Source organism: Simochromis diagramma, unplaced genomic scaffold (assembly GCF_900408965.1).
Source record: "Simochromis diagramma unplaced genomic scaffold, fSimDia1.1 OVJJ01000618.1, whole genome shotgun sequence".
Lineage (NCBI taxonomy): Eukaryota > Metazoa > Chordata > Actinopteri > Cichliformes > Cichlidae > Simochromis > Simochromis diagramma.
Genome location: NW_024387423.1, coordinates 7,057,829 through 7,078,970, shown reverse-complemented (window position 1 = coordinate 7,078,970; position 21,142 = coordinate 7,057,829). Strand labels below are relative to the sequence as shown.

At 41.4% G+C, this 21,142-nt stretch overlaps 1 protein-coding gene across 1 annotated transcript; it reads left to right on the top strand.

The window, feature by feature from the left end:
- The first annotated feature begins 6,981 nt into the window (after nt 1-6,981).
- rspo3 (R-spondin 3) lies at nt 6,982-21,019 on the top strand. The gene is made up of 6 exons (XM_040012946.1): nt 6,982-8,017; nt 11,765-11,959; nt 12,468-12,611; nt 12,755-12,901; nt 13,044-13,229; nt 19,674-21,019. Exons 1-6 carry the CDS (start codon nt 7,921-7,923, stop codon nt 19,892-19,894), a joined length of 990 nt encoding a protein of 329 aa, XP_039868880.1. The 5' UTR covers nt 6,982-7,920; the 3' UTR covers nt 19,895-21,019.
- The last annotated feature ends 123 nt before the right edge of the window (nt 21,020-21,142 follow it).

Here is a 21,142-nt window from a genome sequence, read left to right as displayed (position 1 = left end):
TGGGTGAGAAGCGAAGGGGGAAATTGTACTTTCACACATGTTTTAATTCAGGCTCTTTCCATTAGAGCCCTTATATTGAGAGGAAATTGTTCACTAGAAAAATAAAGCTCAGGCCATCTGCCTTCTTTCAACTTTCTATAGTGAGTAAGCTTGACATTTCTCGAGGGCTGTTCTTGAACCATGTGTTCTGTAAAAAGTCAACAAAAGTGATTAACAGTATTTGCACGTTAAACTAGATTTTTCCAGAGAGATGTGGCTTTGCAAACTTTCCATAACGATTGGAGGGTTTTGAAAGTCTCTTTCTCTCTCTCTCTCACACACACACACACACACACACACACACACACACACACACACACACACACACACACACACACACACACACAGCTACTCTCACACAGGCTGTCTTGGAGGGCGACATGGGTTCCTGCAGAGCTGAAAGATCACAGGACAAAAGTCGAGGGTAGACAGGCCGCCTGCTAGAAAGCATGAGCAGTGAAAGAAAGGGCTCCCCATGCAGATTAATAAAATAGCCCCAAGGTTTTTCTATACACACCCTGATCTGCGTACCCTCCTATTCCTCTCAACAGATATACCACACGCACACACATACAGAATACCTTGGGTTTGCCACACCTGTTGCCTGGCAACAAGTGATGGGGGGGAAAAAAAGCTGGTGGTGCTCCAGTGATTAAAATTTCCTAGGAAGCAGTGTTTGATCCCCTGTACGCTGTCATTGTCTCGCATGGCTTCATAACAAACCCAAAACCGAGGCAGCAAGAACGGGGAGAATATTGAAACTTTCTCACTCTTGTCAAAAAGGGGTTGCTTTCTTTCCTCTAATTTCTAGAGGCTAAAAAAAAAAAAGAAAACACCTAAAAAGCCACTCCTGATTACACTCGTGCTAAACAGGCACATTTTGAACTTAAACATGCACATATTAAAAACTAAGAAAAATATGTTTTACTAAGCAAACTTAAGGAAAAAACTCTTTACGTAGCAGTTCAACATTTTGAGAAATGAGACTGTCCTACAGAGGTGAATGAAATGACTGATCTTCTTCTTCTTCTTCTGTCAGCTGGTCTCTTTAGGGGTCGCCAGTCTCCAGGATTGTGTTAAATACAGGGAGTGCAGAATTATTAGGCAAATGAGTATTTTGTCCACATCATCCTCTTCATGCATGTTGTCTTATTCCAAGCTGTATAGGCTCGAAAGCCTACTACCAATTAAGCATATTAGGTGATGTGCATCTCTGTAATGAGAAGGGGTGTGGTCTAATGACATCAACACCCTATATCAGGTGTGCATAATTATTAGGCAACGTCCTTTCCTTTGGCAAAATGGGTCAAAAGAAGGACTTGACAGGCTCAGAAAAGTCAAAAATAGTGAGATATCTTGCAGAGGGATGCAGCAGTCTCAAAATTGCAAAGCTTCTGAAGCGTGATCATCGAACAATCAAGCGTTTCATTCAAAATAGTCAACAGGGTCGCAAGAAGCGTGTGGAAAAACCAAGGCGCAAAATAACTGCCCATGAACTGAGAAAAGTCAAGCGTGCAGCTGCCAAGATGCCACTTGCCACCAGTTTGGCCATATTTCAGAGCTGCAACATCACTGGAGTGCCCAAAAGCACAAGGTGTGCAATACTCAGAGACATGGCCAAGGTAAGAAAGGCTGAAAGACGACCACCACTGAACAAGACACACAAGCTGAAACGTCAAGACTGGGCCAAGAAATATCTCAAGACTGATTTTTCTAAGGTTTTATGGACTGATGAAATGGGAGTGAGTCTTGATGGGCCAGATGGATGGGCCCGTGGCTGGATTGGTAAAGGGCAGAGAGCTCCAGTCCGACTCAGACGCCAGCAAGGTGGAGGTGGAGTACTGGTTTGGGCTGGTATCATCAAAGATGAGCTTGTGGGGCCTTTTCGGGTTGAGGATGGAGTCAAGCTCAACTCCCAGTCCTACTGCCAGTTTCTGGAAGACACCTTCTTCAAGCAGTGGTACAGGAAGAAGTCTGCATCCTTCAAGAAAAACATGATTTTCATGCAGGACAATGCTCCATCACACGCGTCCAAGTACTCCACAGCGTGGCTGGCAAGAAAGGGTATAAAAGAAGAAAAACTAATGACATGGCCTCCTTGTTCACCTGATCTGAACCCCATTGAGAACCTGTGGTCCATCATCAAATGTGAGATTTACAAGGAGGGAAAACAGTACGCCTCTCTGAACAGTGTCTGGGAGGCTGTGGTTGCTGCTGCACGCAATGTTGATGGTGAACAGATCAAAACACTGACAGAATCCATGGATGGCAGGCTTTTGAGTGTCCTTGCAAAGAAAGGTGGCTATATTGGTCGCTGATTTGTTTTTGTTTTGTTTTTGAATGTCAGAAATGTATATTTGTGAATGTGGAGATGTTATATTGGTTTCACTGGTAAAAATAAATAATTGAAATGGGTATATATTTGTTTTTTGTTAAGTTGCCTAATAATTATGCACAGTAATAGTCACCTGCACACACAGATATCCCCCTAAAATAGCTAAAACTAAAAACAAACTAAAAACTACTTCCAAAAACATTCAGCTTTGATATTAATGAGTTTTTTGGGTTCATTGAGAACATGGTTGTTGTTCAATAATAAAATTATTCCTCAAAAATACAACTTGCCTAATAATTCTGCACTCCCTGTAGTCTGATTAAAACATGAGATGATTAATATACCCCTCATATGTCTACGAGAAACTTTAAGCATAGTTTTGCACAAGTGGAAAACATGAAAACAACAGGCCTGGCTGTCTAAAAACAGCAATTTGGTGTTTTACATGACTTGCTGGGAATTCACATTTACCAGCCAAGAAATATTCCAGTACATTATCCCCTTTAACTCCAGTTTTTAAGTCTTAGATTGTTTCCGCACTTCGGATATTGTATAGTACATCGTTTGGGGGGGGGGGGGGGGGGTTGCGCAAAATGCAACGTGGTAGGTAGGCTTTGCTGCTTTGACAGATGCAGGATAGCCATTTCCTCCAGTTTCCATTCATTATGCTAAGTTAAGCTAATCATCTCCTGGCAGATATGTAAATGGTATCACACTTCTCATCAAACTCTTGGCACGAAAGCAAAGCACATTTACCAAAAAGTCACAATCCTCAACACGGATCTGTGTGTATTTTTTGCATTTTTTGCTTATCTGAGGGAAACACGCTTAAATATTGAGAATCAGTGGTAATTTGTCTCCTTTTCACAAACACAAACATACCCACATGAACACCCACACACACAGCTATGGTGCCCTTCTCTTTTGACCTTCTCTATGCAAAACTCTAACTTGCTTTCCCTCTGTGTGTACAGCTGACAGCTCTTGCTCGCAGTGATTATCTGTCCTTGACTACCTTCTCAATCCCTCTTAGTATGAAATGATCCCCTCAATCACCCCAGCACACACACAGATACACACACACAGTCACACACACACCTGTCTTAACCTTGTTTATACGAATCTAATCCTCTTTGTCTTTGTGTCTAACAGAATTTCAAGAATCACTATGTATTTATTGGAACTTCTAGAGCCTTTATTTATGTGTATGTGTACACGTGTGTGTGTGTGTGTGTGTGTGTGTGTGTGTGTGTGTGTGTGTGTGTGTGTGTGTGTGTGTGTGTGTGTGTGTGTGTGTGTGCTCCTGCATGTCTATTTTCATAACATTGTACACCCTCTGCTGCCCCATGTCACTGTCTCCCTCTCTGCTTGCTTCATGCAGGGAGAATGTGCGGGATAGCTGCTGGGATATCTGCAGCTTTATTAGATGCAATGTCAGAAAAGTCCACACTAGCCTAATTCCTAAGCTGATGACAGGACACTTGATCAGCATTGTCACTGTCAAATGGGAATTTTATGAGTCATAGGCCTGGGAATGAACATTTTGGAGATCATAGGTAATGGCTTTGTGATGTTGTGGTATGTTCAATCCTTTGATGCAGTTAAAGATTAGGAGTATGGCTTCTTAATGAGGGCTGTGCAATGTCATTGGTTACAACAAAGCACATATCTGTTTATATTAAAGATTGGCTTATTTATAGCCTAAACTCGAAAATGGCAAAAGTAATTAGCTCTTGACATTCCCACACATGCATTAAAGTTCAGTCTCTCATGTTCTGAAAATCACCTGAATATTGATGTGCTTAAAAAATGATAAATCAGCTATATATGGCACACATCACCTCAGCTGATTGATGTGTTATAAGCCCATCAAATTGCCATGATTAGTTGTTATAGCGCCACAATAACCAGTAGGTATCCCAGTCTTGCTTGGGTTATCATCTGTTGTAATACGTAATAAATAGAGAGCAACACGCATTATGTGTTATTAGAAAGAGACAGGCAATCTTGGCAAGCAGATACAAATCCTGCACCTTCTTGCTGTAAGACGACAGAGCTAATCACTACACCACTATCCTAGTCGCCGAGACTGTTTGAAGACTTTTACACTTTTTCAGCATTGAATGATGTGATACAGATTACTGGTAGGCCGTGCATGGCCGATAACAGGCAGATTATATTCAAAACTTGTGGGGTGCCCAACATGAAAACAGATAAAGTTAGCAACTAGCTGGTGAATGCAGAGAAGAACCAGATATCTCACTCAGGTGGTAATAGAAACCAAAACAGAGCTAAAAGGAGAGCAAGTTTTATTGTTTCATTTTTGGTGGTTACATAAATCCAAATTGATGCTAATTTTAAGTTTATAAGTGTCTGTGTGTGTTTCTTTCAAAATGTCTTTTCATTTTTAGGACATTTGAACGTTTGATGGCTGTGGCTTAACTGTTTAGGGAAGGCTGGATGACAGGCAGCAGGTTCAACAACTGATCCCATCCATTATGTAGCAAATGCATTTTTTGCAGTTAACATATACTGGAAGCAAATATTTTAAGAGACTATAAGATCAGAATTTAATGCTCCACAGATCAACCCAGACTCAATATATTCTAGTCAGGATTAGGCACATATTATTAAACAAAACACCAGAAGCAACAGCTGGGAATTTAAAAGTTCTTTATGTTAACATTAATTTGTGCCAGACTTTGTGTCATCATGTATAATGGTACAAAGTCTCGTACAATGCCTAAAGTGGATTAAGGCTAAAATAGGACTGGATGTGGTATTAAAAAGAAAAAAAAATCTTGTCGCGTACATCCATCGCTGGTCGAGAGGGTTTGTGCACCTGCCCGACTTCATTTACAGGTGTCGAGTGATTCTCTCACTGGACGGTCTCAGGGACTGACCAAGTGACCTTAACCTTCCACACCCCAGTGCCACATAGACACCCGCACACACACACATACACACACGTGCCTATTCCCATGGGCTTGCTCAGACTGGCACACAAAGACCAGCATTATTCTTCCATATCCCTTATACCAAACTGATGGGACTAAAGGAAGCAAGGTGGCAAATTTCATAATTTTTCATAACATTGTATCTGAATGTTTTTGCAACACTCCCCCCCCCCCCCCCCCATTTTTTTTTTTTTTTGCAAAATCATGGAAGAGAGACACATGAGATTACATTTCATAGTCTGACAAAGTTTAACAAAGGCGTTACTATGCCGCTGCTCAAAGACACACCAGTTTACAAAAAGGAAGGCAAGAAGACACAAATGTGTGTATTAGAGTCACATGTTCCACATTAACGCATCTGTGGCAAAGTTTGGATCTAGGAGTCCGCCTCGGTGGAGGTGAAAGGGTTTAAAACAATGCATCAATCTCTGTTATGTCTCACCGTCCTGGTCCTGAGTTAGTACAGACAGGCAAACAGGGAAGTATTGCTATAAAAAACTAGTCCACACTGTGTTTGTATTGCTTTCCTCAGCACAGTGACTGATGAAAGACCAGAAGCCACAGGGAGGAAAAGCACTGGACTCATGGATACTGTTCCCCTAAACATCAACACACTAGTTAGACAAATGAAGCTTCAGCTGCCCTTTCCACTGCTCTGCTCTGGTCTCCAGAGGCTGTAGTTCACTAAACGTAGAGGTAAATCACAAAGTCCATCCATTTAACAGAATTTATCACCAAAATGTCTAAACCTGCATTGTTTGCGTCTGCGTGCTTAGGTCGTCCCGACATATGTATCACTGACTGATAGTGTATTTATATTTCCTTGATGTTAAATAATTTGAGGCCAAAACAAGATTTGAATATTATTCTTGGGTTATGTGTCTATTTTAAACTTTGTTGTTATTCTCTTGAATAATCTTCTACATTGTATAAATAGAAAAAACACGGTGACTCATCAAACAAAGGTCAAGTGTAAAGTTCCCCATAACCTACTGATCCCCGTGCTTTTCTGGGCAGAATCTGTGCCACAAGCTTTTATGGAACTCCCTCTAGAGGCAATACAGTGAGGTGCTACTGCTTTTTGGGGATTTTCTACCTCCCTGCTGAACTATCCCTCCCTGTCGCAAAAAAAAAAAGAAAGAAAAGAAAAAGAAAAAGGTTGCATTTATCAAGAACGTTATGAGACCATTTTGCACCACTTGCCTCATTTAAGCAATCTCACAACGCTTCAAATGCATGAAATAACAGTTTTTGGCAGATACGTACTCAGCAGACTTCAGTACGACTAGAGTGACTTTAAAATGTCACTTCAGTGGGAGAAAAACTGTTTTGATTTGAATTTGTCCAAAGAATGTCAGCCAAAGCAAAAACATCTTCAAAAACATCGGCACTAATGTTTTATTATATTATTTAGGATGGGAAATACCTCCTTTATGAGATGTAGAAATTACCCATCGATTCAGTCATCCGTCTATCATTTTCTTCTGCTTATCAAACAGAAATTAATTTGCACAAAAGATTTAGCAAAACTCAAGTATACATCTGATTACATCTTTTAACAACTGAGTAATGATCATCCAAAGCTTCACAGCAAAACCAAATAGGAATCACAGAGAAGCAACAGCTCACATTACTAAACCCTCGCTGAAAAACAAGGTTCTCTCTCTCTCTCTCTCTCTCTCTCTCTCTCTCTCTCTCTCTCTCTCTCTGAACTCCAAAGTTTATTTAGAGGGCATACCCCAAGCTTCGGAGAGAGAGAGAGATCGACAGGGAGAGAGAGAGTGAGAGAGAGAGAGCTGAAGTCATCAGCGGGCTGAGGGAAGTGAATGGGTCCTGCACGCAAAGCAGAAAAGCGCTGAAACTGTGGAGATTTACTTTGGTTCAGTTGTAGCTCAGCGAGAAGGAGGAGGTGTGCGCTTGGTGGTTAGAGCAACGCGAGCTGTTTAACGTAAAAACTTAATTTGTCTTTTCTGTTGTTGGTCCTGTAGTGGCTTTTACGTCAGCTGATGGTCAGATGAAGCCGAGACCCTCGGCATATTAGCGCAGTCTGTACACCGGGACGCACGGCGCATCTCTTCTGAGAAAGACTTGGAGAGGGAGGGAAAGGTTCATTTGGAGGTCTACAAATGGATTTAATCCCTCAAACTTCTCGAGAGTCACGATAATGCTTCATTAATCATTCTATTTTTTCTTTGCGACCTTCACTGATGTTTGATTCTAATTTTCTCCTCCTCGCAACGGATGAAAATCCATCTTTTTGGCGTGGTTGTTTGGTTTTTGTTTGGGGTTTTTTTGTTGGGGGGGATGTTCTTTATTACTACAAGGATAACGGATCCCTAACTCAGTCTGGCTTTCTTGGCACATATGTGGACCTTATCCAGGATGTTACAGTCTAAGCGGCCCAGGCATCATTGGGCCACTGTACATTACCATCACCACATATCACCACATTGCTGGGGGTCCCGCTGTGTCTAGGAATTACCTGCAATCCCGCCTCTGTCTTCGTCTGGGGACAGAAAACGGAATCTTATTAATAAGTGTTTTGGCGAACATTGACATTGGCTTTACGAGTCTCACCTCTGGGCTACTATGCAATTACAACTCTCCTTTGTTTTGATCATCTTGCACTGCATGGATTACATTGGTTGTCAGCAGCACAGCAGCTCCAGGCACCGGCAACATAAACGTGAGTAAAGTGCTGTTCCGCGCCACAAAGTCCTATTATTAGGCTTGTATATTATTTCTTCTAGTTTTTAATTGATATTCACTTAATTTCAGCTTATGCTCAACAATATTTATTAACCGATTTCAATCGAAGTTACGAAGATCTGCATCGTACATTCTGTTGCCATTAAAACAAATCTTCCAATATTTAGTCTTTGGTCAGATTTCTTAATCGGTTACATTAATTTTGCGCCGTGTAATAAATTGGCAGATATGAAAGTTAACAAACAATCCTCCTGATGCGCTTTTAAAGTGATCACCAAATCAAAACATCATCAAATAAAAGTTCAGGTGACATTTAATTTTTCTGCATATGAAACAGGATTAAAAGCAATAATTAACAAATAAATAAATAGATAAAAACAAAATACTTAAAACAACAACAACACATTACCATCATCCATACTCCCAACTCTAATTTCTGCAATAATGTTATGTATGTTTGCTTAATTTGGAAAACTAGTATTTCCGTTTTTGTTTTTTTTTATTAAATGTATATATTTTGCCCATGCCTAGACTGGGTGAGCGACTCAAGCTCTCTATTAAAACCCCTTTTCCTTAATTGGATTCATTCACCTGAAGGCTGCAGCAGCCTCCCTGTGCGCTCGGTCTCATGGTTCCCGTCGCTCTCTAGCGGTCAGCGGAGCAGACTTCATGCGCGGAGTTTGTTGTTTGTTTGGTTTCAGGGTTGGTGAATAATAAAGCTTTAGCTCATATACTTAGTGAGATTTACGTGAATTTGCTGCCTTATACTATAAAGTATTAAAAAACATTTTTTGGAGATTTTTTTTAATCTGTTGGTGCACATCAGCAGGGTACATTCTGATGGATTCATGTTCTGGTGAATATGAATCCAAAATGTAACTCTTGTAATTGTGCAAAATGTTAGTCAATGCAAAACTGACTCCAGCAAACAGCAGAGAAGTTCCACACTGACTGTGAAGGTATTTCGGCTCTCATATATCTCTCTGGGGTCCAACAATATGTCTCCTCTCTTGGGCAATGAGCAGCTTTTTTCCATGACACTATGAAATAATTATCAATAAAGTATTTTTTCTGTTCTTCCTACGCACACTTTATCATTGAGGGTCTCCAGATGTGCTCTGTGACTAACTCCGTTTGAGATGAGCGGTGATAACTGGAATATTCCATGTATCGCTTGCCAGTATGGTCAAAACTGTCTGTGATCTACAACAATGGACCTTCGGAGTGATGTTTTTATCCCTGCCACCTGGGGCTAAAAGATCTCACTACACCTGTTTCTCTTTACATTGGATTGCAGAGCTCAGACCTGCACACAGGACCAGATAGATGTCGAATCTATCGGGCATGTAATGAGTTGATTATTTTCCCTTAAACGTGTGTTTGTACCACACAAATGTAGACATCAGTGTTTGCTTTAGACCCCCCGCATATTTTCACTTTCTGTGCTTATTTCCCTCTAAACAATATTAAAGAGCCTCTCAGCAGAGTGTGAAAGAGATGAAACGAGAACGTCAACAACTTCTGTGCAGGACGATACACTAAAATATGTTGTTTTACTCAAAAAGATTAAAAAAATTGTAACCTCAGCATATATTGACATACTGACCCAATGTTAATTGGTTTTTGTGTTAAGGAGTAGGTTAATATTCTTTCTTACAGACTGACTCAGTAGCCATCAGTTGATAGGCTCTTCTATGAATCCCAACTTCCTCTAAGAAAGCAGATATTAGGGAGGATGGAGGGATTAGTTGGTGAAAGGGTGAATGAGTACAGACATTAGAGGGAAAGCAGGGGGTAAGAGTGAGTGGGGGTGGGTCAATGACCATTCAGTTAGCAGGTCCAAATCACCACACAGAGACAGAACCCAAGCTGTGAGCTTCCTGTCTGTGATGATTCACCCAGAAACAAAGGGGGCGGGTTAATAGTGGGAATTACATTAATATTAGTTATAGTTAATGAAGACGTTTCAGCTTCATGGAGGATGCTTTGATTTATGGCTAACAACAGAGTTTGTGCACAGTAAAGCCTGGGTGAATTGAGAGGCATGAAGGTAAGCATGTAACACAATGGATTAAAATGAAATGGGGTTTTTTTTTGCAAAAAAAAAAAAAAGAAAAACAAAACGTATATGTGTGCAAATGTGTTTATTATATGTGTAACTCTTGCTGTTATGCAAGTTACCACTGTCCAACTGAGGTTTTGTTGGTGCAAAAGCCAGGGGAAGGCCAAATTCCTGTGTTTTAAGGCTTCTGTGAATCAGGGCAACTTGGCAGGAACACATGTGGGCAAATGGACAGCAGTTGTAAAGATAGTCAGGATATTTCAAACAAAGTATCCATGATCTATGGTAAACTGACAGCTAAACCCTGAGTTGAAAATGCTGGCCAATGAAAGCCAATGGCATGCAATGCCAAGACTGGGGAGGAAAACCAATTCCTGACGTTCTTGCAGGGGTTGCTTTTAATTTACCTGACATATGTGATTATGGCAACACCTCTCAAACAGAAGCAGCAGCGCAGGTGAATATAATAGTATATAAAACGTGGGAAATCTCTCAAAGACTCTTATTGCCTATATACTCACACAGGAGTCACTCCTTGTATGGATTAATATGTTTCTGTCACATAGCTGTCCATGAGAGGGTTTCTCAAAACCCTCCATTAACTTACACATGCCATTATTTAAAGAAGTGTGTTAACCAATGTCTTCATGGAGACAGCAACACTGTAGGTGCCTGGGACCTGGTGTGCATGTCAGGTTGTATTCAGTAAATCACCTCTGTGGTTGTCCACTTTATCGCTGTTCATTGTGCTCCAATTTAAATCAGACACCAAAGAGCAAATATTATACAAGGCTGTTATGTTTTTTCAAATAAGTCATATTTCTACAATTTGTCACTATTAGCCTTTGTTATGATTCGTTTACTTAAAATACTATCACACTGATGCAAACATGTTGGAATTTGAGAGACATTAAACATGCCGGGGACAAAGTTGCAACATACAGTTAAAATGATTAAAACCTACAACCTGTACTTTCATCCATGGAAGACAAAGTGTGGTGAATCATCTCAAACTGGTATATAGTTGGGGAGGACAACTCTACTCTTGAATATATATCAACATAAACTAAACACTTCAGTACTTATGCACATAAACAGAGTTGCAAATATGGAATAAATTGCTGTCATTGGCACTGGGCTTTAAGTTAATGTGACATTAAGTGGTTTGTCTTCTGTAATGCAACCCTTGTAAATATATTTAATTCCCGGTGGAGCTAAATTTACCTTTGGCCTCACACTTAAAGATGTGGATTTTAACCTTTTCTCCATTTTCATTTCATTCCCTGTTTTATTACCATCACTGCAAGATTTTAAAGCTATCGTAGACAGAAACTTGAGAATGCAAAACTCAGATATCAAGTGCTTGTTGTGAGTTTTGCCTCAATTATAAAAAGATATAAAAGGTTCTGTAAGAAAAGCAACACTCTTGTAGTTTTGAAAAGCACTGGTATTCTCTCTCTTTTTGCGTTTTTATACAGTACAAAAAGGTGGAACATTGAAGGAATGAGTTATACATGCACTCAGAACTTTGAGTTGCCCTAAAATATCTGGAAAAATATGTCATATTTATTCATAAATATTCCTTTTTTATAAGAATCCTAATATTTTTGTGTGTGAGATCTATATCTAATGTGAAACCCATCCACCCGCTCCTCTCGACAGCGATCTCTGGTGTGAGCTCAGGGTGCCAGCAGGGTGGCTGTCTGACCTGCTCTGACTACAATGGCTGTCTCTCCTGCAAGCCGCGCTTCTTCATGCATTTGGAGAGGATTGGGATGAAGCAGATCGGGGTGTGCATGACTTCCTGTCCGCCAGGCTTTTATGGCACACGCTCTCCTGAAAGAAACACCTGTACAAGTGAGTCAAATGAACTGCAAATATAAAAATTTAAAAAGAATTTTTATGGATCTATTAACTGACTGCATGATTCCAATAAAAAAAGAACATCCAAATTTAAACGAGCACAAGCACTGAAATATTCAGGCTAAATATGGTGTCTTTAAAAGCGTAACTTGACTTTGTGTGTATCATTAAATCATATGCCCTGCCTAGTGAAGTGTAGTATGGCATGAAGTAGAGGCCTACATGTTCTTGAACAAGTGAAAAACATGAGACTGACCCTGTTAGCATGTTTCCTTTTGGTGACATTATATGAAATCAAGAGTTGCTTTGTTTAAAATCATTTATCATGATCCAGCCTGTAAACATTAATTTCCCCGCAGTGTCCCATATTGTTTTTCCAGCCTGACACACACACACACACACACAGACACAGTGACACCCTGTATATTTAACGCGCAGGACACACACGATAACTTGTATGGTTTAAATAAACGCTGGCGGTGGGTCTGTGTTTCTCTGTCAGAGTGCAGGTCGGAGTGCGACTCCTGCTTCAACAAGAACTTCTGCACGCACTGCCGAGCAGGATTCTACCTTCACCTGGGCAAGTGCCAGGAGAACTGCCCCGAGGGCATGGTCCGCAGCGACGCACAGAGGGAGTGTATTCTCAGTGAGTACTCAGAGTTTACATTAATCAGGCATGGGGATTTTTTTTTAAGTTTGCCTTTTATTTCATTTATTTGGGTTGCAGAACTAGTTTATATAGAACTACATTAAACATATTACATGCCAGATTACATTTTGTCTGTGCAGAGTGTCCTGCAGACTGTGAGTCATGTGTGAGCAGCGACATGTGTAAGCAGTGCCGGCCGGGCCTATACCAGCTCAGTGGTATGTGTCACCATGTCTGTCCAGAGGACTATGAGCCCAATGACAAACTCATGGAGTGCATACCGCAAGGTCAGTCCAGTGTGAGTGTGGATATGTTAAAGAAAAATGTCTGGTAAATACCCATTTTGAAAAAGCGAGTAACCCCATGTCAAAATTTTGCAAAATATTTATTATCCTTATATTTCCCCTTCTGCCAATTTCCTCCTGTCAGTGCACTGTGAGGTGGGTGAATGGAGCGAGTGGAGCCCCTGCTCGAAATCTGGTAGAACCTGTGGCTTCAAGCGGGGCCAGGAGACCCGCACAAGGCAGGTCATGCAGTACCCGTCGTCCTTGGGCAAACCCTGCCCTGAGGTCTCTGAGATCAGAGAGTGCATGGTCAGGAGGAGGAAATGTCCAGGTAAAGAAAAAACAAACAAACCATAATTTCTGAGAAGATGCTGTGACAGAGTAGCACTGCTTTTGTGCCCAACTTAAATCCTACGTGATGCGACATAAAAACACACAACCCTCCCCCCCAGAAGGAATTATCAAAGAAGATGCTTACTATATATTACACTGTCTTTGGTAATTGCTGCTGACCCATCACACTTACTGCCAACATTGTATTTGAGCTACATGGCATGGTTTCAATTCTCTATGAATTCCAGACCACACTGCTTAAGCTTGAACAACCAGAGCTAGCCGTTCTTCCGCTCAGGACTACGACTGTTTACTCAGAGGACTGTCATTGTCGCTAGAGTGAGGACAGTGGGGAGAACACATGTGTGATGTTGCAATGGCTATGCTGCGTGTTTTCCCACGAGAGCTCTTTGGATTTTCAACAGTAAAACCGCTTTCTGTGCTCCTAGTAAACAGGGGATAGCGTGATTATTTCTAATGAATAGAGTGCAAACTGCTTTCAGACGGGCTCGTCCCCTTTTAAACCCGAAGCTATAGTGCATTTACAATCATCTTGTGTTGTGTGTACTGAGCGTGTGGTTGCTGAGGTGGTTGGTGGCTACGGCTGGTTGTTTTTTCGCCTGGGCTCTGTAGTGTTAAATGACAGATTGCAGACAGGGTAGGAGGCTGAGATCCAGCCCCCTGGGGCCTCACACTTACAGAACAAACACTGTGTGTGTGTGTGTGTGTGTGTGTGTGTGTGTGTGTGTGTGTGTGTGTGTGTGTGTGTGTGTGTGTGTGTGTGATGCAGCAAAAAAGCAGTTGACTCTGGAGCAGAAACAGCCAGCTCAACATCAACATCCTCCCCCTGGGAGGCACGCGGCGACCAGGGGATCAGTATTGGTTTATCCCCACAGCTGCCAATACACACACACACACACACACACACATATGCAATAACTCTCTCCCACACACACATATGCAAACCAACACAGGCACAAACAATTCCAGATATAGATATGCCATTCTCCATTTCAAACAAGAGCGATAGATGCACATACTCACATTTCCATGCAGGCACACACACACACATACCAGCATTGTCTCACTGAAATAACTACACAGCCATTACTCAGAGTGGTAATTTGTGAAGACAGTATACTGAGTTGGCGTGATTTGTAAGGCAGACTGTGAAATATGCCCTCTGTCTCTCTCTCACACATTTCCTAGCTGTATCTTTTCACTGATCTATCCCCTCATCATCATCCCCAACACACACACACACACACTCCCCAACAAACCAAAGAAAACATAGACCCCCATATAAGCTCCCAGCTAGCGCACCCAGTCTTTTGGGGTCGGTGCCGAGAGTCTAGCGTAGAGTCGACGGATCTGTTGATGTACCCAGAGACTGACGAAAGGGGTACAGAGACACAGAGCGACAGATAGAACGAAAAAGAAAGAAAGAAAGAAAGAAAGAAAGATCTGTGCACAGACACAGTACAGACCCTTCTTATCGACTTTGCTCCTTTGTGGGATAACCCGGTTGCCCCAGCTCCAAGAGAAACCCTGGTGCGTGGGAGCTAATTATCTGCCTCGGTGTATCCTCTACCCGCTGTTTACGTTCTGCACACGCTAGAGGGTCAGTGTCTGACTTCAGAGAGCCTCCAGTAATCCTCCAACAGCTCTCTGACACTGATACATCCTTCCTCTTGTCCTCATCCTTTTCTCCTCTTTTGCACTTTCTTCTTTTGCCCCTCCAGCCCCCTTCTATCCTCTTCTGTTCCTGCTTCTCTCAGTACATTGTTTTACTCTTCCACATTAGAACACTAAGTCCTTCACTCATTTCATCCAATCTGGCCTGACCCTGTTGTGTTTTTTTTCTTTACCATTGCTCTTCTTTCTCCTTATTCTTCTTGCTTTTATTTTCACTCATCTGTACCGCAAACCTAAACTCTTGTGATACTTTGTGTCCAAATGTCTGTGTATTAAATCTAGGAAATATGCGACAGAACCTTTAATCAGTTCATAAAAGGCTACGGGCATGCATAATCAGTAAATGTTGACATGTTGGCAAGATAATTTTCCTTCTTTTTTTTGTTTAAACCAGTTAGAAGGTAGGGGCTGTGCTGTACTTTGCAGGGTAAGTGTTCATAATTTTGCATGTAATCTTCAGATGAAGTTGCGCGACTCATCCCAGGAAACTGTCAAAAATAACCCTTTCTCACATGTAGCACATGGCAGGAGGTAGTATGTAAACACTCAGGTGTACTAGATCAAGATTGGGCAGGTTAAAGACTGCTTACTGTCCCATCTAACCGTGCTGACATTTGCATTCTCACGTGCCCCCAGGAATGGACTGGTAATGTGGCATTCCAGGCATTTACCTGTGGTCCTATTACCTGTGCATATAAATGGATGGCAAAATTGTCCTTTAAGCAACTACTTTTTACTTTCTTTCTTTGAGTACATTTCAGAGACTTTACTTTTTCACTTTTACTTGAGTAAAGAAGTTGAATCAGTACTTCAACAGTACTTTTTAACACAAGTATCTACACTTCTACTTAAGTACAGAATGTCTGTACTTTTGCCACTCGTGCAAGCAACAAGGATTCAGGTAACACGAATGGCTACCTTGACCACGAGCGACTTTTTTAGCCTAAGTATATCTTTGAATTGTCACATACTGCAGTGCAACAAAGAACTAACCCAACGACAACTTTAGCAACTTGTTTAAAACCTGTTTCAATATAAATAATCAAATAAATGTAAATATATACAAAATATGTGTATGCATGATAGATTGTATGTGTCCAATCACAGCACAGTTCATATGCATTGTTTCAAAATGACTGATATTAGGGGAAAAAAGCTTTTGATCTCCAAAGGTGTCAGCTATTGTAGCTCCTACATCCGCAAAGCTGCAGAACAATTTCAAAATCCCAAATGCCACCTGGGTCTGATTAAGCACTGTTTTTAAATTAGTGATATAAAATCGGAAGAGGTGTAAAACTGTGGGGAAGCAGACATGCTAAGTCTCAGAGCTAATTTATTGATGTTGACATACACAACCTCATTTGCTGCCTTCTCTCTCTCAATAGTTGTAATGTCTGATTTGTCCTTCAATTAGCCTGCAGTTCACCTCAAAATCGCTGTAGCTGGATGGACCTTAGCCCCCCTTTTACTCCAGCATATACACCCGCAGTGACACTCATGCATATTAGAGACAGTTGAGCCCACTAACAGCAAGCAGTCAGCGAGGGCGGAGGTTTACACACACCCACAGCCCCCCATGACATTCTGCCAACCATGCAGCCAACATTCCACTTGTGGGACAGCCCATAGCCTATAATCCCCGCCTGGCTCTCGCCAAAATCTCCCCGGACGACAGAACGCCTGCCACAGGGGATGTGCCACCATAAAACCTACAGTGCCCCCACTAAACATTCACATACATAGACACAAACCTCCCCTTACCCTCACTGCCCCTTTACTTTCTCATTTGATCTCTGTCTGTCTGCTGTTCGCACCACAGTTATAGAGTCATCTAATACGGTCTGTGATTTTTATTCCTCCTTCACCACTCTATACTTCTGCTGGGTTTTTTTTATTTTGATATTTTTAGTGTAGCATGCTTGCTCACTTATTGCTCCAGCATACACACACGCGCGCGCGCGCGCACACACACACACACACACACACACACACACACACACACACACACACACACAGAGTATTGTGTATGCAGTCAGTAAAGCCCTCTTGAATCCTGTCCTTTGTGACAATGTTGTAACAGATTTCTTGCAGTTATATCATAGCCAGTTCAGCAGATCTACACTAACTTATAATGTACAGGCAGGCATTTCAAAGGGAATAACATGGCCTGATAACAGAGCTGTCTCCAGAGGGGCGCATAGGATTGCACAGCCCTCCCCTAAAATATGATTGCCTCAGTGCCCAGCTTCCCCTAAGCTATAACCTATATATCCCATGTTACTGGACTAGAGCAGCATTAATCTTAGAGCCTTATAAAGCTCCTGTAAATGCCAACTCACATATTTTTTGCATATATTCCAGATGATCCTTAATGATAGATTACAGGAAACTTACAACAAAAGACAAATGTTCGTCATCTGTGGCGTCTTATGTTGAATTTGAGAGTAGTTACAGGCAAGATTTTTACTGGATCCAGATTTGCCAGAAATGTCATATATCATATAATCATAAATGTTTCCATTGCTTCCCAGCTGTGGCAGTTACCACAACTGGCTCAGCCGTAAAGAGTAGCTACTATTAATGGTTTAACACTATATCAAAATGTATATGACTGTCAAGCATGCCAGCTATGTGCTGAGATGCCAGGACACTGCTCGCTTGCTAACTTGAACATCTAGCGCAGGGATATCAGACTCATTTTTTATCACCACTTTGATCTTTAGTGGGCTGGATCAAAGGAAACTCATTTCTGTCAGCATAAAGATACTTAACTAATCATCCAGACTGTCTATATTTATAAAAGACCTATTTTCCTTTTCTTTTTTTGTGGTTAATTTACAGAAAATCTTTTCTTATCTACCTTGGCACAGTTTGAATGGTAATGGGGGAGGTCTTTATTAATAGGAAAAGCTGTAAAATGTATTAAAATACAGCTAAAAGTTCAAAACCTATGTACTCCTTTCAGTGGGGCAGATTGGAGTCTTTGCTGGACCAATTCTGGCCCCTAGGACTTGACATAAGGTTTAAAAATCTGCCGGTCAGTGCCTCTGAACCTCACCAAATAATGCATGCAACCAATTTAAATCCTGAAACAAACAGAAAAAAAAAATGACATATTACGTCCCGTTTATTTCCAAAAGAGTAGCAACCTTTGCATTGTTCAGAAATTACCGTTTCCGATCGCTTCCAGTGTTTGTGCAAAGAAAAGCTAAATTCACGGTGGTTTAGAAAGCTGATGGTCCATGTGCTCAAGTTCCACATTATGACGCTACTGGAAGTGTTTCATGTGTTTTCCCCACAGCCAAAAAATCCTTCACTGAAAGTCTTTTAAGACTCTGCGATATTTTTCATCAAAACTTGACTTTTGGGAATGTGCTAAATGTCGGTTGAAAATGTTCCAAAACCTCTTAAGGTGGTCCCATTTGTGGACCATTATACACATGTCAACACACAGTTTACAAAAGGCCCATCAGAAACTGTTCCAACTAACCAAACGCAGGTTGGTTTGATAAACACTCTCGTAATCATCTCAACACTGGCATGGATTAGGTTTCTCTTCTGGCTCGACAAAAGCACAGGGGCTACAGTATGACTAATCCACTGAACTTGTAAATAGTTATGGTGTCAGGGCAGAGAAAACAATGAGAGCAAAGGGGACTTCCTGTGTTTACAGAGGACAGGGGGCATACCCCGAATGAGTCAGTGAGTCAGATTACTACATCCGTCCATCTATCCAACCATCCATCACTAAAATCACCTGTCTTCGCAATGATTTTTTCTTTTTTTTTTACTTACTTTTTGCTCACTGTGGTGTCTGTCTCCTGTCCTCTTGTTCTTTCATTATTTCTAGAAGGTTAAACACAGCTGGCAGAGAGAGCTTCATATCACAAGCTCCAAATGTGTGGGTCAGACTTGATCCCTGGTCCAAGCAGACACCTGCCTTGATTAATGAATGGAGTGGGAGATGATGAGCATAGGAAGGCTGGGGGGTGAACGTGAAGCGGACAGGAGAGAGACAGGGATCTCGTTTTCTCTCCCACTTTATCTCTCTTTCCCCTCTCCCTGTGTCTCTGCCTACTGCCGACTTCAGCAGTTTCACAATCCCCGACCGGCCAGCCAACAGCCGAGCAGGCCGTGCTGCTCCGTTCCACTCACACATGAGCGGCAGCAGTACAACAACAGGAAAGGGCCTCCTCTGCTTTCACTTGCAGGTCCTGTCTCCAAAACTCCCTGCGGCTGGATCTTGTTATTATCATTATTAACTATGGCTCGAGCAGAGATAAACCTTCAACATTCCAAAATTCTCTGTTTTGTTTATGAGATGGTGTTGCAAGAACAGATAAATTGGGGGTTTATTTAAAGGCTTTCTATTTTGGACAAAGGTCTACTCATCACACACGGAGAGGGCTGCAACAGCTGATAGACCCGACAGTGTAGCTGCTTCCGCTGGTTAAACACTGACATCTAGTGAGAACCTTAGCATGTTGCACTGTAATAGAAAGTTGTGCAAAATGCTTTACTTTCAAGTGCATACTTTCTGGAATTGGCATTTCTTACTTCAAAGAGGTTTCCCAGCAGGACAATCTTTTGAAATATTATTGACATCTTACTATATTTACTGCAGTTTTTAACAATATTTTTATTCCAAATTCCTTTGTGAAAATACTTGTGCAGTCATTTCTACTGACACCTCCCACAATCCACTGACGTTGCAAATCTTAATTTTTTTGATCTTCTTAATTTTCAGGACGGAAGAAGAATGAGCGGAGAGAAGGAAGGAATCGCAACAACCGGAAAGATAAGGAGAATCAGGAGGGGAGGCGGGAGAGGAAGAGAGAAAGGGAACGAGAGAAGGAGAGAGACACGGGTGAACGTGAAGATTCTGTTAACAGGAACAAAACAGAGCACAGGCACCGCAGAGGCCACGAGACAGAGCTAGTCTCACCTGTAGACGGCCCTATCCAGTAGTGCTCGGGGGAGATAACATCCAATGCCTCACCACCTTACTTCTGTCATCTTCCCATCCTTCGTGCTCCAAAACTTCCCCGCCCTCACCTCTGTTTGCCCCACTCATAACCTCTCTCTGCAGGGGTGTTGCTGCTACCTGTATGATTTGAATATACTGTTTATGCACAAGCAGGACGGGGCACATTCAGCCAAAAGGCTGGAGCCACTATTGTTTTCAGCTCCTCTTCAACCGCTGAGAGCGTCTCTTATGAAAAGTCCAGGAGACACTGCTGAGACTGCTGTTGGGACTGCAGAACACTGAGAATTGTCTGTGACAGTGTGGAGGACTGTCAGAGAAATGTAATGAGAGACAAAGACATTACACGTTTGTTGAAATGGTTATTTAATAGGGCTCTGGTACAACATTGTGCATCTTGGATTTTGAATGTAGATTTTCCAGCATTATGTAGAAGAATTCTCATTATTGTTGTTCTTGTTCTTTAGATCTCTTTATTTGGTGCAGATTTTGTAAAGAAAAAATAAAAATAAAAAGTGAGGGTTTTTTTTTTTTTTGCTCTTTCCATCTCGTGACATCTTCATAATCACTACAGCTGAGGGCGACCTACCTTGTAGGCAACTGCATCTTTGCAGTATTTGCAAGATCATTAGAATATTCACTGTAAGCAAACTATCTGGTGTGTCCAGCTAAAGGGGAACCCGCTTGGTATGAATAAAAGGATTATGGTCATAAAGTTTCAAGTGTATGCATGTCTGGTGGAAATGTTAATTTTATCCAGATAAGTGATAAATCTAATCTACCACTGGTTTTTCTTGTGTAAATAGAAGCTCTCAATACAGCTCCGACTAGAAACCAAAACACTTGTATGTCAAATAAAACTATAATGGGTTTGTACCTGTGACTGCTTTAATCTCTCTTTTTTGCCCCTTCACCTTCATCTTGTGCAATCCAAACAAGTATTAGCTGATCTCAAATAGGAAGTGAAACTCAGTACACAGATGCCACGCTCTCCATTTGGCTTAGATCTGATTGCAGTAGTAAGAAGCTATGGCCTTAAAAACTTACTTTAAAAAAAAAAAAAAAAAAAAGATACTGGGAGCCCATCTTTCTGTAGCTGAAGCTACTCTGGCAAAATATACTTGAATTTATTAAAGTGCGTTATTAAATTTGTGTGCATTTTTGAATAATCCATAACCCAATTTGGTCAGTTTAAACAAGTAAGCGAATATGAGATATGAAATGTAGGATAG